The sequence below is a fragment of the Netta rufina genome, assembly GCF_964035555.1.
Source record: "Netta rufina genome assembly, chromosome: 1".
Taxonomy (NCBI): domain Eukaryota; kingdom Metazoa; phylum Chordata; class Aves; order Anseriformes; family Anatidae; genus Netta; species Netta rufina.
Window position 1 is genome coordinate 55112680 of NC_140123.1, and position 14306 is coordinate 55126985.

The following is a 14306-nucleotide window of genomic DNA, read 5'->3' on the forward strand; positions in this document are numbered from 1 at the left end:
TTCAACACATTTCCTGGGACTAAACTGTTAGAAGAGGTCAATGTACTCTGTTCAATTTCTGTTATTTAATGAACACCTTCCGTTCTTTCAAAATAAGGAATAGCTTTTGGTAGTGATACTACATTTTCTCTCAGTTTAATTGAGACAGACTGCAGAAGCTGGACAACGTCCAGCAACACCAGCACTGCTGCTCAGTGTTTTGCGGCTGCATCTGTTTGAGCTCTTCTCAAGTACTTCTTCAAACCATCTTTGGTGCTGATAGCTGCTTCTTTAGCATAGTTTCTGACTGCTTCCTGTACTTCATCTTTGAACTTGTCCCATGTGAGAAGGAGCACCTGACTTGGCAGATTCTCATGCTGCATTAGCGACATTTCAAATTCCTTCAGACTCTTTACAATACCTTAGCTACTTTTTACCCAAGTCAAGTTTTTCATCTGCTTTCACCAAACTCTGCAGTATTTTAGGTTGAACAGCATGGATTTGCTGCGTTTACCAGCAAATTCTTCTCAATCCATCAGCAATTCTCCCTCCTACATTTTGAATATGCAAGAGAAATGCAGTCGAGTGCATTCATAAGGCATTATACTACCTGACTTTATTGATCATTATACATGTACAGATATAGAGAGATCCTCTTGCTAGGCTTCGTCTTATAAATCGCATTGGGTTGCTCCTACCTTCACCTCCTAAGGGAGCTCTAACGACTGACTTGCAATGCTGGCCCTCCAAAGATGATCTGGCAACTGCTTTTTGGCTCTTGGGCAAATTACCGATTTCATTTGCCTAGTTGGATGGATCTTAGGAAGAACTTCTTTACCGAAAGGGTTGTTAGATATTGGAACAGGCTGCCCAGGGAAGTGGTGGAGTCACCATCCCTGGAAGTCTTTAAAAGATGTTTAGATGTAGAGCTTAGGGATATGGTTTAGTGGGGATTGTTAGCGTTAGGTCAGAGGTTGGACTCGATGATCTTGAGGTCTCCTCCGACCTAGAAATTCTGTGTGTCTGTGTGTTGTTACTCAAAGATGACTGGATAGTTTTCATGTAACAGCCCACTCCCTGCAACCACAGACGGAAAAAAAAATAATAATAATAACAGAGTGGGTATGAAAACAGTCAACTGTATTGTACATTTTGCATTCATTCCCCAATCCCTATCAGATACTGCATTCTTCAGCTAGCGATCCTACCACAGATTTATGGTGAAATCATGATTAAGACAAGTTCAGATGAAAGCAAATACACTTGTTTGCTTCTGTACAAAAAGCTGACAGAAGTGTTAGTAAAGTTTATGCAAAACACAGGTGATAAGAAGGTAGGAAAGCCATGCTTATTTCAAGATCAAATCCAAGAGGTCCTTCAGAATCTGACAAGCTGTGAACACCGAATCCACATAGCAAGGGCCTGAGGAGGTTTACAGAAGAGCACTTCATACTAGAAAGCATGCTTGCTTTCGTAATTCATCTTCCCTTTGGGTCTTTCTGAGCTTTCAGTCAGTGTAAGATCGTTCCCTAGCTCTGCCCACAATTCCTCCTTAATTCGGCCACGCAGACCTTGCTGTCTTTTCCCCACCAGACCGCTGGCTGTTCCCTTTTGCTTCTAGAGCGCTCACACCCCTTGGGCATCGCCCAGCGGCAATGCCTACCCGGATGGCAGCAGGTCCAGCCTCGGTGCCCGGTGAAACCCCACACACCCCATTAGTCCCACGTGAGGAGCAGAAAGCCCTTCAGGGGCAAGCCGGGCGATCCCCAAACCCTGTGGCGACGCGTGTTGTGAAATACACATTCCCTGCGAACACGGGGTTTACTCATTAGGTTTTATTCATCGCGTACTTGGGATTCGTGACCCTACTGACTGCTGGGTGAGGTGTTTGTGCACCCTACACCCAGGCCCACCCCAACGCCCGGGCCGCGGCCGGAGCCGGGACTCGAACCCGGGTCCCCGGCGGTTGCGCGGCCCCAGCGGCCGCAGCCCGCGCGCGCTGAGCCCGGGGGGCGGGCGGGGCCGCCTGACGTCACCGAGCGGGCGCGGCCACGCCCGGCGATCTCCCGCGCTTTGCTACCCCTTTAACCCCCCACCGGCTCCGCCGCGGCCCCTCCCTGCCCGCGCCGCCCGACCGCTCCGCTGACCAATCGCGAGCGGCCCACCAGAGCGGCCGGCCAATCAGAACGCCGCGCCTCCTCCCCCGACCAATGAGAGAGGAGGAGGCGGTATTACCAGAGGAGGCGAAGCGGAGGAACGTCTCCCTCTCCCTACTCAGCAGCGGCCGCGACGTCACAAAGGCGGCGAGCCAATGGGCGGCGAGCCCCGGCGCGCCGCAGCCAATGGGAAGGCGCGGGGGCGGCCCCGTGCGCTGTGGCTGCGGCCGTGCTGGCTGCGGGCCCCCCCCCCCCGCGCTCCCTTTCGCAGCAATGGCGGCGGCGGAGCAGGAGCAGCAGCACTTCTACCTCCTGCTGGGCAACCTGCTCAGCCCCGACAATGCGGTCCGCAAGCAGGCCGAGGTACCGCGGGCAGGGCGCCCTGACAGGGCAGGGCGGGAGGGAGGGAAGGAGGGAGGCGGTTGGGAGCGGAGCGGGGAGGCGGCCGAGCCCCACGTGTGAGGAGGGGACGGTTGGGATGGGGGGGGGGGGGGCGGTTGTGGCCGTTGGGCGCCGCGCGCGCCGGCCGGTGTGGCCGTTGGGCTGGGGGCTGCGGCCGTTGGGCGCGTGCCCGCCCGCCTCAGAGCGCCCCCCCCCCCCCCCTTCCCCATTCCCCTTTTCTCCCTTATCGGGGAGGTTTTAACCCAAAATAATGCTTTTTGTGACCAAAACCAGGCTGTTCTGTCTTCATTTCTTTCTCTTGTTTTATCTTTTTTTTTTTTTTTTTTTTATTTTTCCCCACCCGGCCGCCTGTATCAGCAGAAAGTTTGCCGGCGCGTCGCTTGAGCCCCGGCGCTTTGTGAGGGGCTAAGCCGCCTTAATCCCCCCCTCAGCCCCCGTTCCCCTGGTGGGGTCCCGCCCCTGCCACCGCCGGATTAAAGGCTCGGGTGCCCGGGTTTCAGGGCGAGTCCCCCCGCCCGCCGCACCGGGCTTTTATCGCGCTCATCGCTTGGGCGGTCAGCAGGGTTCAGCGCCTCGCCTCACAAAGGATAACGCGGTCTGCTGGCTCCGGCTTCCCCAAGTGTGATTCAGGGCAGAGGATGCCTCTCACGGGCTTCCTGAGAGCCACGCCATCGATCGCTGCCCCCGCTTTCCCCAGGAGCAGTAGTATCCCCTGAGCACAGAATGGAGGCTGTGCCTTGGGACCCGAATTTCTTCTTTTTTTTTTTTTTTTTTTTTTCCAAGCGCTGGCATGTAACGTAACATTCCTCACAACTTTCTGAACTTTATCATGACAACTGCTAGCATATGACGCGCTCGCTTTCCAAGAAACTGGCTTTGGTTCGTATATGTCATGAAGCCTGTGAGATGAAGCGTTCTTGGAAAACGAAGGCTGGAAGTTAGGTTTTTACCCCTGGCTTACCAGAAGCTTGCTTGGAACCAATTTGGAGTTTGTTAAATCTCCATAGATACATATGCACTATACTCAATCAGAATAAGAGACCTGAACTGTCACAACAGATTACCCTGCCTTGTCAGGTTCATCACTTTGTATACAAATACAAGCAAGCAGCACCATTTGTTCTTATTTAACTGTGCTGTATCTGACACTGGGTTCCACATATTTCCAAGGTGCATTGAAAGTATTTCCATGGCTTAGGATCACTTAGATCAGAAGGGTCCTCAGGAGGTCTGCAGTGCAGTCTGCCCAAAGCAGCACCAACTCTCAGGCCAGACCAGGTCACGCAGGGCACATGAGGGCTCTTTGGACAATAGGAAAGTATTGCGTAGGCTTTAGAATATTTGCTTACTAAAATCGTATAGGACTCTGATCTTGAACAGAGATAACGCAGTCGCATTTTAAAAATCTGCTAACTAGAAAGCAATATTAAATGCTGTAGGGATTCAAATAGCTGAAGGTAAATGGAATAGCAGGTTTTTACATCCAATGAAAAATCTCAAGAATGAGAAAAGGGTGGGTAGGCAACTGAATGAAACAGACTTGGGCTTTAATTGAATTTAGGACAAGGGGTGTGTTACGTGGAAGATGAGATGTGGAGTCATTCCCTGCTTGTTGGGTTGGGGCATAGCAAAAGCTGTTTTTGTTTTGTTTTGTTTTCTTTTTTTAAAGAAGGCTGGGAGTGAAAAATCTTTAAATATGTGCATATCCATGTGGTGCAGGTACTCTTAACTGATTCTGACCAACTTGCTGAAACATGGTTCCTTCATTTTATTTCTCATTAAAAAAATACTGTAATTTTGTTCATGTAAAAAAAACACAACACAACTATATCCTATTATTATGTCTATTTTCTGATAGGGATTTTTAATTTTCTTTACGTTGTCTTAGTGACTTTATGCTCTTAAATACATTTCTCATCTCTGGAAGAACAAGAGTACTAAATGTAGATAAAAATACTAGTTTGCACATGTTTTGAAAATTAGTAATACTGTGTAAGAAACTTGTATCTCAGCCCAAAACTGCGCAACAGCTACCTTGTCCAGTTTATTCCATCAGGAATGAAAAGAATACACTGAAGATGTTGCAGTGTCTGCAATACAAGTTAGGGTCTAGCTCAGGCTAGTGGTAAGTTGGGCAGAGCCAGGGGAGCGGTCCTCCAACAGCACAGGGGGACAGTTCTGGTTTTGGCCTTGTGCTCCTCTCACCTACCTTGCACTGGTGCTCCTGAGCATCCTCTGAATCCACTTTGCTGGACTGACAGAATTATCCCAGTGAACACCTGTATGGGTTGCTGCCATTTGCAGCGAGGTAAAGTAACTCCAGAAAGAACTTTGGGATGATCCGAATTGGCTTGAGGGAAGCCAGCTTTTACAGTACTTCAGGTATCTGTGAAACCACAGCCTGAGGTCCACACTAGGCCTGTGTTTAGGGTACCTTCTTGTTACTGCATTTCTCTTTGGTTGTTTGTAAATAACAGTGCAGTGTAAAAACATGTTCATGGAAATGGTTAATCCAAGAAGACTTTCTGTTTTGACCCTCAACCTCATTTAATTTTGCAGTCCCCATGAGATGATTAGATTAAATGCAATTCTGAGGGGATTTGGCCTCATTGATTGCATCTAGAGAGAATATGAAGTGCGAGTTGACTCCGGGACTGAGGCCTGCTAGGAAGCAGGTAGAGAAAGTGCAGGGAGATATCTGATTTTAAGCAGGTGATAAAGAAACAGTGTAATTGATAATTGCAGGTGTAATATCAAGGACATGCAAATTCACTGGAGTATTCATAAGATCTGGTACAATGGTGAGTATGGGGTAAGTAGGCAGGCAGGGAACTGAATGAAATGAGCCCAGACTGTGTGTAGGCTTGCTCACTGAGTCCAGACTAGGGTAGTGGATATTTGGAAAGTGTGGGGTAATTTGTCTTAAAACTAGTGTCCATAAAAACTAGCTCTCAGAGTTAGTAAGTACAGAACTATTTCTGAATGTTTAGGTAGTTGCTTTTCAGCTTGTGCTTCCTTTGCTCTTACCTTACATATATTTAGTGTATCAGAAATAAGAATTTACAGTTCTATAATGCTCACATGCTGTGCTTCTGGTATTAAAACTTACTCTATGCTCTCACTTTAGCACTTAAGTAACAATCTAACAAAACCACAGTGCATACAGACAGTGTGCCAGAAGAGTGTCAGACAAGGTAACTGAACTTCTCATGAAACTTCACCGTTTACTAGGGGCATTTCCCTTAAGGGGAGACTAAGTAGCCTCTCTCTGTTGTACTTTGAGAAGGATATTTAAGAAATTATGCCTTGGATATAGTACATCACCGAAATACAGGTAGGAGTTTTAAGATGAAGAGTACCTATTCAGTATGCGTAGCCAAGCTGTGACTTGGCTACCACACGACATTGTAAAGGCCAAAAAAAAAAGATTCAGGAAAATAACTGAACAGATCTATGGGCTATAGATCGGTCAGTGGTTATTAACCTATTGTTCCTAGTTTAGTTTCATGCTTCTGAAGTTCTTAATCCTTTGATGTGATGAAAGCTAGGATGGATTCCCAGGAGGATATGTGTTCCCTTTATGTTGTGTTTCTTAAACTCGTCTCGTAAGTGGCCAGCAATGCATTATTCCAACATGGCAGGTCTTCTCAGGTAATTAAGACTTGACTTGTGGCTGTAAAGCAGGCCAGAAAATTTCACTTTGATAGTTTTTTTGTTTTGTTTTGTTTGTTTGTTTTTTTTTTTGCAAAGTTATTTTCCTATTAACTGGGTGGGTACTGAAGTTGGGTTGTTTAAAAAGAAAAGTCAATTCATATTAAAGCTTAAAACATGTTTTCTAGTAACTGTTTACAATAAATTGCATCTCTTTCCATGCAGGAGACATATGAGAATATACCAGGTCAATCCAAGATCACGTTCCTCCTACAAGCAATTAGGAATACTGCTGCTGCTGAGGAGGTAAATCTCAACAGTCTTTGGATTCTGCAGTTTTTCAAGGAAATGTGGAGAAGGACGAGGGAAGACATCGGCAATGGTCATTTCGGGATAAATTAACGAGTTGGGCATTAACTGAACCATCTTAATTTACTGCACATTTGTAAAGGGACCAAGTTCACTAGCTCAGACTTAGTGATGTAGGGTATTTAGTTTCAGAAGTAGTCTTTCATAAGTGACTGCTTAGATCTCTATTGTTTTCTGGTTTTGTATTTTGTTTAATGAATGGGTTCTTTCCTTAAAAAAACGTGTAACTAATGCATGAGTGTTACTGTGATGTTCCTTTGTGTTATAGTTGAGAAATGCCTTCTGTTTTGAGGTCCTATCCCTAAATGTGTTAAACATTGCTTACATATCATCTGAAACTTCTGGAGCTTCTTAAATTAGAAAGGAGAGATCAGGTAGCAGTTGTTGTATATTTTATTCAGAGTACTTTTGCATTTTGCCTTATCTGGAGAAGACATGCTCATTAAATTACTTATCAGTGTTATAGTTTGAAGGACTAGCAGGTCCAAAAATAGTAACTGACTTTTGGTTATTTGATTTTGTGAAGGCTCACGCTTCAGTGATCAGGTAGTTCTTGCTACTAAACTATTATCCACTTAGATATGCAGAGTGAAACACTAAGCTTTCAGAGTACTCCAAACTTCAGAGCTACTTAGAAGTCAAAGGTATTTACTTTTTTTTTTTTTTTTTTCAAATCTAGAGTTTTACTGAGCACCAGAGGGACATACTGTGTAGAATTTCCAAACAATATTGTAAGGAGACTATAACAGTGCTGTTCATTTCTGGATAGTGATCTCTTCTGGTGGATAGTAATCAGTTTAAAGGTAGACAGTGTTTGTGCTTTTTGATGCTGAGAAGGTATCAGCTTACTAATACTGATGCTTATTTACCTACGAAGCCATATTCTTCTGACAATCCTTCAATATTATACTTGCAACTGGTTGCATAAGAGCTGAGTAGTTTTCCATCCTGCTGCTTTGAGATGTTTCTAATGACAAAGTAGTTCAGAGGTCTCTCCTGTATTTAAATTTGCCATGGAAAATAAAATCTACTGCTGTTCCTTTTTCTTCAGAAGGGGGTGTTATGCCCTGAAGTCATGTCTGTATGCACAAGCTTCTGTTTTGTACTGAATGAATTTGATAACAGCCTGAGTTGACAACTGCAAAGTCATGCTTGTGTGAATATATACATGCTCCATATAGTTACTGATACCACTCCCTGATGTCAGCTAAGCAAATAGCCCATGTCTAAAACTTACTCAGAATCTTACCAATGACTTGGCTTCTTCTAATTTGCTCAGGTGCAAAGTAACTTCTTTTGCCTCTAAAGTGTAACCTCTGCCATCTTTGATGAAAGCTAGCATTTGTAGAGTAACTTTGACAATTTAACTCTACCAATGTACAAACCAAAGAAAGGTTTAGTGTTAGCTCATAACTGAATTATAGATGAGGTGCTGGACTCAAGAAATCCTGATTAATAAAATCTGCAAACACCTTCTCTTCCTCATAAACCCAAACACCTAATAGCTTAAGTGGAGTCATCATGTGTTTGATTTAAACATTGCAAATGGACATGCAGGGAAGGATTCTGTGTATGTTTAGGAAGTATGGTGCTGGTATGAACAGCTAGGCACTTGCATCTGCACATGTTTTATGGGGATCCCAATGTTGGGGAGAACAGTGCAACAGTACTACAACAGTAGTCAGGGCCTTGGGCCTATACACCTGCTGAGCACACACAGCATGCTGGCACCACTGAACGCAGGCTGCTGGAAGAAGTCTCAAAACCTTGCTCAGGCTACAGGAAACATGGGTTCAGATCAATGTGCATCCTACAGCTTTTGTCTTACTGCCTTTCCCCATCCCGTGAAAAGTGGGTTGGAGAAAATGCTCCATCCAGTGTGCTGGAACTGGGCTGTGCTGTTGCAGGGCAGCAGTTGAGTGCAATCCTGGTGGCAACCTAGTCATTTTGGCATTTAGGTGGTGCAACAGGGATTCACATCTTAAGGACAGCTTGTATCTGACATGGAAAGAAACATTAAACCAGCTCAGAAATAACTCTTACAAACTAGCTGTATAACAGGTTTATCTCCTTCTAACCGAATGCCTACACTGTGGAAATAATCACCTTTTTCCTTCTGTTCTCATATCATGCTCTCCTGGTAGCAGGGTAACACTGTTCACAGAAGTGGAGTGAAGCACCCAGCATAGCAGTTAGAGTGCTTCTCTGCCAGCTGACGAGCGAGGTGGTCCACCTCAGGATAAGGCACAGCTTGAACCCAGATCCTTGATGCCCTGAACCTGTAGTCTCACTGTTACAAAGTTAGGATTCTAGAGATGAACAGGAAGGTGCTATATATTCACAGCTTATTTGGTGTTTTTTATTCTCAGGATGTGTCTCAAGTGTTAAAGGCTGTTCCTTTTGCAGTTTTGATTTATCACCTAACTCTGAGAGAGGAGCAGAAGCTCTGCATATTCTTCTGTGTTTGTTTTCTTGCTGATTAACTCTAGACTGGCAGTCTTTAATTTTGTCCTAACTTGGAGTTGAGAATCTTCAAGCGCTGTGAAATACAGGAACAAACTCTGTGTAAAGCTGGGTTTTTGCTATACTCACAGCCCTCTTAGAATTTCTCTGACCTTTCTCTTTTGCCTCTCCATATTGTCACACAGAGCTTGCGTTTCTTAATCTGAAAACTGCTGTGGGCAGCTTCCTCTTCGGCATTTGGAGGGGTAGGCAGGCAGCCTGTAGGTTGCTGATGCACCACAGTTCTCCCTTTGAGTTGTGTGGGAACTTTAGGCACTGTGCACTTTGATTTTACTTGGGGCTGACCCCTCAAATGAATATTGTGGAAGTCCATCGTCAGATCACATCCTAAATATCGATTGCTCCCATCCATCAGTATTTTCATCTTTGAGGATGTAAAAGGAACTGTAAAACAAAAGCAAAAAAATCAGTGCCTGTAGATGCACAAGAGGGTCAGTCTCTTTCTTACAAATAGGGCATGGTTACCCAAATACTTTGAATGCCAGTGTAGAACACAGTATCCCAAATATCTCTTTGTAGTTCTGCCCTGTTTCAGCAAGCGGGTTTGCTTCTTGTGCCTTGGTTCTGCAATCTGTAAAGTCTTAGAACATCTTTTTTAAATCACCGCAGAATTTATTGATAAGAAGTAGTGCACTGAAGAGTTCACTGTTCCTCTTCTTATCAAAAGCAATAGTGGATAAGTTACAGTATTTTGAAATGCTTGTTCAGGTGTACGTCTTGTAATACTTAAATATAAGAGGGCCTTTGGTGTGCATTAAAAATATATATTCTTGCTTCTTTAAAGCAAAAGAAACTGTCCCAGAGCTGCCATTGATCAACCATGTTCATCATAATTGAATTCACAATAGTAATTTACATAGACGGATGTTTGCTGAGGAAAACTTGCTATTTATTTTTAGAAGTCAGTTGCTTCTGTCACTCCTTCAAAAGTTTGAATTTGCTCTAGGGAATTTGGAATATTTTTTCTAAGCTAGGAACAATAACCAGGAGGTAATTCACGTAGCACAGATCTTGTCTTCTTCTGTATACCTGATTGCTTGTCTTGTACCTTGCAATCAGTCTGTGTTTGTCTGTCTTCCCAATATTTTAAATTAAATTCTTCAGAGGTAGAAACTATTACCTTTGAGACTGTGTTTTAAGAAAATGAGCGTTATTCCCTGTCTGGCTACATACGAATTGCTTCAGTAAAGGAATGAAAGTAATGTAAGTGCAGTCATTATAAGATGTCAGAATATGCACAGAAACACCATGCTCTGAGTATGGGAAGATGTTGAATCAGAGTTTTTATGGCCTTGCTTAGTCCCAGCACATAAGTCAAGGCTTCTTCTATGTAGGTTCATACTACTAATGAGTTGAAGTTATAATCTTTCACAATATTGATTCTTCTAGGGATGGGAAAAGGGAAGACACTGTTATATTGTAGTACTACTAAAATTGATGGGCAAACTGTTAGTGGGATTCACGGTGGCGGTAGGGAAAATCTCTTCTGTTATTACCTCATGCCCCTCTATGTGATATATTAGAGGACCTTAGTTTATGATGGAGCTACAGCACAGGTAATCAGTGTGACCCTCTTTGTTCACCTTCTGTCTTAAATCTACTGAGAAAGATCTACTAATCCTACATATATGGTGGCTTTGGTCCTTGCTGGTGCTAATGCGGAGGAGGAGATGAGGAAGGATGTAGAGCAAGGTCTAGTTCTGGTCCTTCCCTTCTGCTGGCATAGAGGCATTTTATATGAAATACTTGTTGAGTCTGCTGACTGCAAAGCACAGCATGAACAGTATCTTCAGTGATTTTTTTCCAGCAATACCAACTTTCATACGATATTTTAAAAGTTGAGACTTTGCTCCATTGAGAGATCTGTTAGAAATGTAACTTCATTAGTTCTGCTACTCACTGAATGTTTTGGAATTCCAAAGGCTGTCACAAGGGAAACTGTTTTTCACTCAAGTACACATTCATTTAAGACTATTTTAGGAAAAAAATAGCATGTGTTGCATTAGAGTTCAGTAAATACAAATTTTATATTTGAAATTTGAAACTAGGGTATTTTTGTGAGGATTTAATGCTTTGCCATGTAACGCTTTGTTACATGGGTTAAACTTCAGAAGCTTGGGGGGGATGTTTTTAATTACCGCTTGTCCTTTTAATTACTGCTTGTCCTTCTAGAAACACTGGTTAGTGAACACCACATTTAAGTCATTCAGGATGCTTCATGTATCTTTTGCCTTTACTGCACATTTTGTTCTATTCATTTGGAATTAGTCACCCATACTTCTTGCTTCCAGTTCTTTTATAATTGTAAATAAATATGTAAACGACACTCTTGTGAAATTACTGTATACAAGCAGGAAGCATGGAGCATTGTAATATGTAGTATTTGAGGTTCCTATGCTCAAATTCAATTTTAAGGAAAAACAGTGTATCATAGATGTGTGAAAGGCTGAAAGCTCTGGCTCTTTTTGACAAAGTAGTCTTGTGCTTGGAACAAAATCTCACTCTAGGTTCTTGAATCTTTAGGGTAAAATTTGCTTGTTTGAGAAAGAGCTTACAGATTAATTTTCTGACAAAACTATCCCATTAAGTCATCTGTTAATCCAAAAAAAAACCTTTTGGATTATAATTATCCCAGTGGGACATTTAAAATATCAGGAAGATGTGATTTAAACATCTTTCTATAATGCAGCTAAGTTTTTTAACTTGTCATAAAATATGTCCAAGGTTTAGCTCCAGAAAAAGCTTAATACCTTAGAGGATTTCATGATTATTTCTTTGAATATTTGAATAGCTGTGGTAGTTCAGAAACATCAGCTTACAGTAATGTTTCTGACAGTGTTTTTACCTACTATTGTAACTGTCATCTCTTGCTTGAGAGGTATTCCATTCACCAAACAAGTCTACACCGTGAAAACTGATCATTGAAAGCATGATGTCAGTCATCATTCATCGGAAGAACATGATTGTTCTTTTTCATTGCAGTTTAGGAACAGGTGTTACAGAATACAGAAAAAGATTTGAAGCTGTTTGTATGTAGGAACCCTCTAAACAGAATAGGTGCTAAATTTCTGGTGCTTTTAGTAGATTTGGTCAGAGAAATGATTGCTAGTACTATATAAATGACATTATAAACCACTTCCTGTTAGAAAAGGAACAGAGTGCCACAGTTACTCATGGAATAGAAGTTTTCTTTCTTAAATTTTGTATCAAAACACTAATGTATGTGCTGTCTCATTCAATAGGCTAGACAAATGGCAGCTGTCCTTCTACGACGTCTTTTGTCTTCGGCCTTTGAAGAAGTTTATCCAGCTCTTTCACCTGATGATCAGACCTCTATCAAAAGTGGACTGCTGTTGATCATTCAGTTGGAAACACAGTCCAGTATGAGGAAGAAGATCTGTGACATTGTCGCTGAGTTGGCCAGGAACTTAATAGGTAATTAAAATAAGCTTGATACTGTGGCAAAATATTTATGTATTGATAGCAGTTTTATCTCTTGCTCTCTAGTTTTATGTAGACTTCTGCGCATTATTGTACTAATTAATTTCAGGGTTTAAAATAAAATGGAATGTTTGCTTATGTTATCCTTGACCAGATAAAAATAAGATTCTTTAGCTCTGCTTTTTAAATTGCTTGAGTTTAGGTGAGATTGTGTGAAGTTCTAGAAATCTAGTTACATTTAAATTCTGATGAACGTCTGCACCATGTACTCTCTCCAGTACTGTTATGTAGCAGTAAATAGAGATCACTGTTTCTGAGATGCTGTACCTTATGCCTTGTATCTTATGTATCTTATGACTTGGATGCATCTTCAGATCAGTTCTGAAATTAATTTGAGTAGTGTGGAACAGTTGCCTGGCATAACTGAGGTCTAGCCACTCTTAGTTTGCTTATCCTAAAAACCTTGTGTTTAATCTAGATGAAGATGGAAACAACCAGTGGCCAGAAGTTCTGAAATTCTTATTTGACTCTGTCAGCTCACAGAATGTTGGACTGCGTGAGGCTGCTCTGCATATTTTCTGGTAAGCTTTCAGACTTCGCCACTTTTTCACAGGTTATCCAAGTAGTAGCTGTAAAACTATAACAACATTGTCACTACTTAATTAACAAATGGTTATATTATAGCTATTCTATTGTATGGTGGCTTTAGTGAATTCTAACATGCAGTTACGATCTATAGCTAAAACAATGAATAAGGTTAAGACAATGGTTAAGGTTGCACTGTGAATTTTCACTAATGTTCTGGTCTTTCTAGGAATTTTCCTGGAATTTTTGGGAATCAGCAGCAGCACTATCTGGAGGTCATTAAGAGGATGCTGGTTCAGTGTATGCAAGATCAAGAGCATCCATCAGTAAGATCTTTATATTTTTGCTTGTTAATGCTCTTTCCCATCCCAAGTATAAAGACTTTGCAGTTGCAGCTTCAGACATTAAGGTTAACACATTAAATTCCAACCTGAGAATTGTGTTACCTGAGAATGATGTGTATCTGCAGGTGGTTTGACTATGCCTACAGCAAAACAAAAGAGCCAGACCTTTTTGTGGTCCTCAGGCTGGCTGACTGGCTTATACAACACTGCTTTGACCAAGATTCTTCCCTAGCAGTTATGGTTGGAGAAACCTGTACCTGGGGTTGTGGTGATGTAAAGTAGAGCCAGGGGTTTTAGCCAGCAGTGTGGGTGCCCAGAAACACCTTGTTCAGCTCAGTTTCTGGCCCTCCTGTTTAACAGAATAGATACGTTCTGTACTGGTCATGCATACTTAGCTCTGTGGGCATGTGGCAAGCCTCGCTTTTCTGGAAGGTTTCAGATTTACTGATTTGTTCAGGGAATTGTACTTTTGAGAGTGTTTCTGTTGTTCGGGAGAATACTGGGCAACGATAAGAAACCCTGCTGAGGTATGTGGGTTCAGTTTACTGCTCCTCCATGGATTACTTTTTCTGACCTTTGAAACTCAATTGAGTAACATTTTGAAAAGTATCACAAATCATGCCTTTACAGAAGCATGTTTTAAACACTTAAATTACACTTTTTGAAAAATGGGACTTTGACACTTGCATACATATTTAAAATTGGGAGGGAAATTGAGGACAATGGCTTTTAAAAAAAAAAAAATCAGAACAAACTGGAATATTTGCCGTGTCAGAAGAATAATATGATAAACTTTTTGATATCGTGGAGGACATAGGTGTTGAGAATCTTATCACTCACTTTACCTTAATTTGAA

The 14306-nt window shown here is 42.3% G+C and overlaps 1 protein-coding gene across 1 annotated transcript in view; it reads left to right on the forward strand.

The window, feature by feature from the left end:
• The first annotated feature begins 2347 nt into the window (after positions 1–2347).
• The window catches only part of IPO5 (importin 5), a 38710-nt gene continuing 26751 nt past the window's right edge, over positions 2348–14306 (forward strand). Inside the window, exons 1-5 of the mRNA XM_084300959.1 lie at positions 2348–2498; positions 6414–6494; positions 12323–12515; positions 13000–13102; positions 13336–13432. Of these exons, the coding sequence (XP_084157085.1) occupies positions 2409–2498; positions 6414–6494; positions 12323–12515; positions 13000–13102; positions 13336–13432 (564 nt within the window). The 5' untranslated portion in view covers positions 2348–2408. The remainder of the gene's footprint in view (positions 2499–6413; positions 6495–12322; positions 12516–12999; positions 13103–13335; positions 13433–14306) is intronic.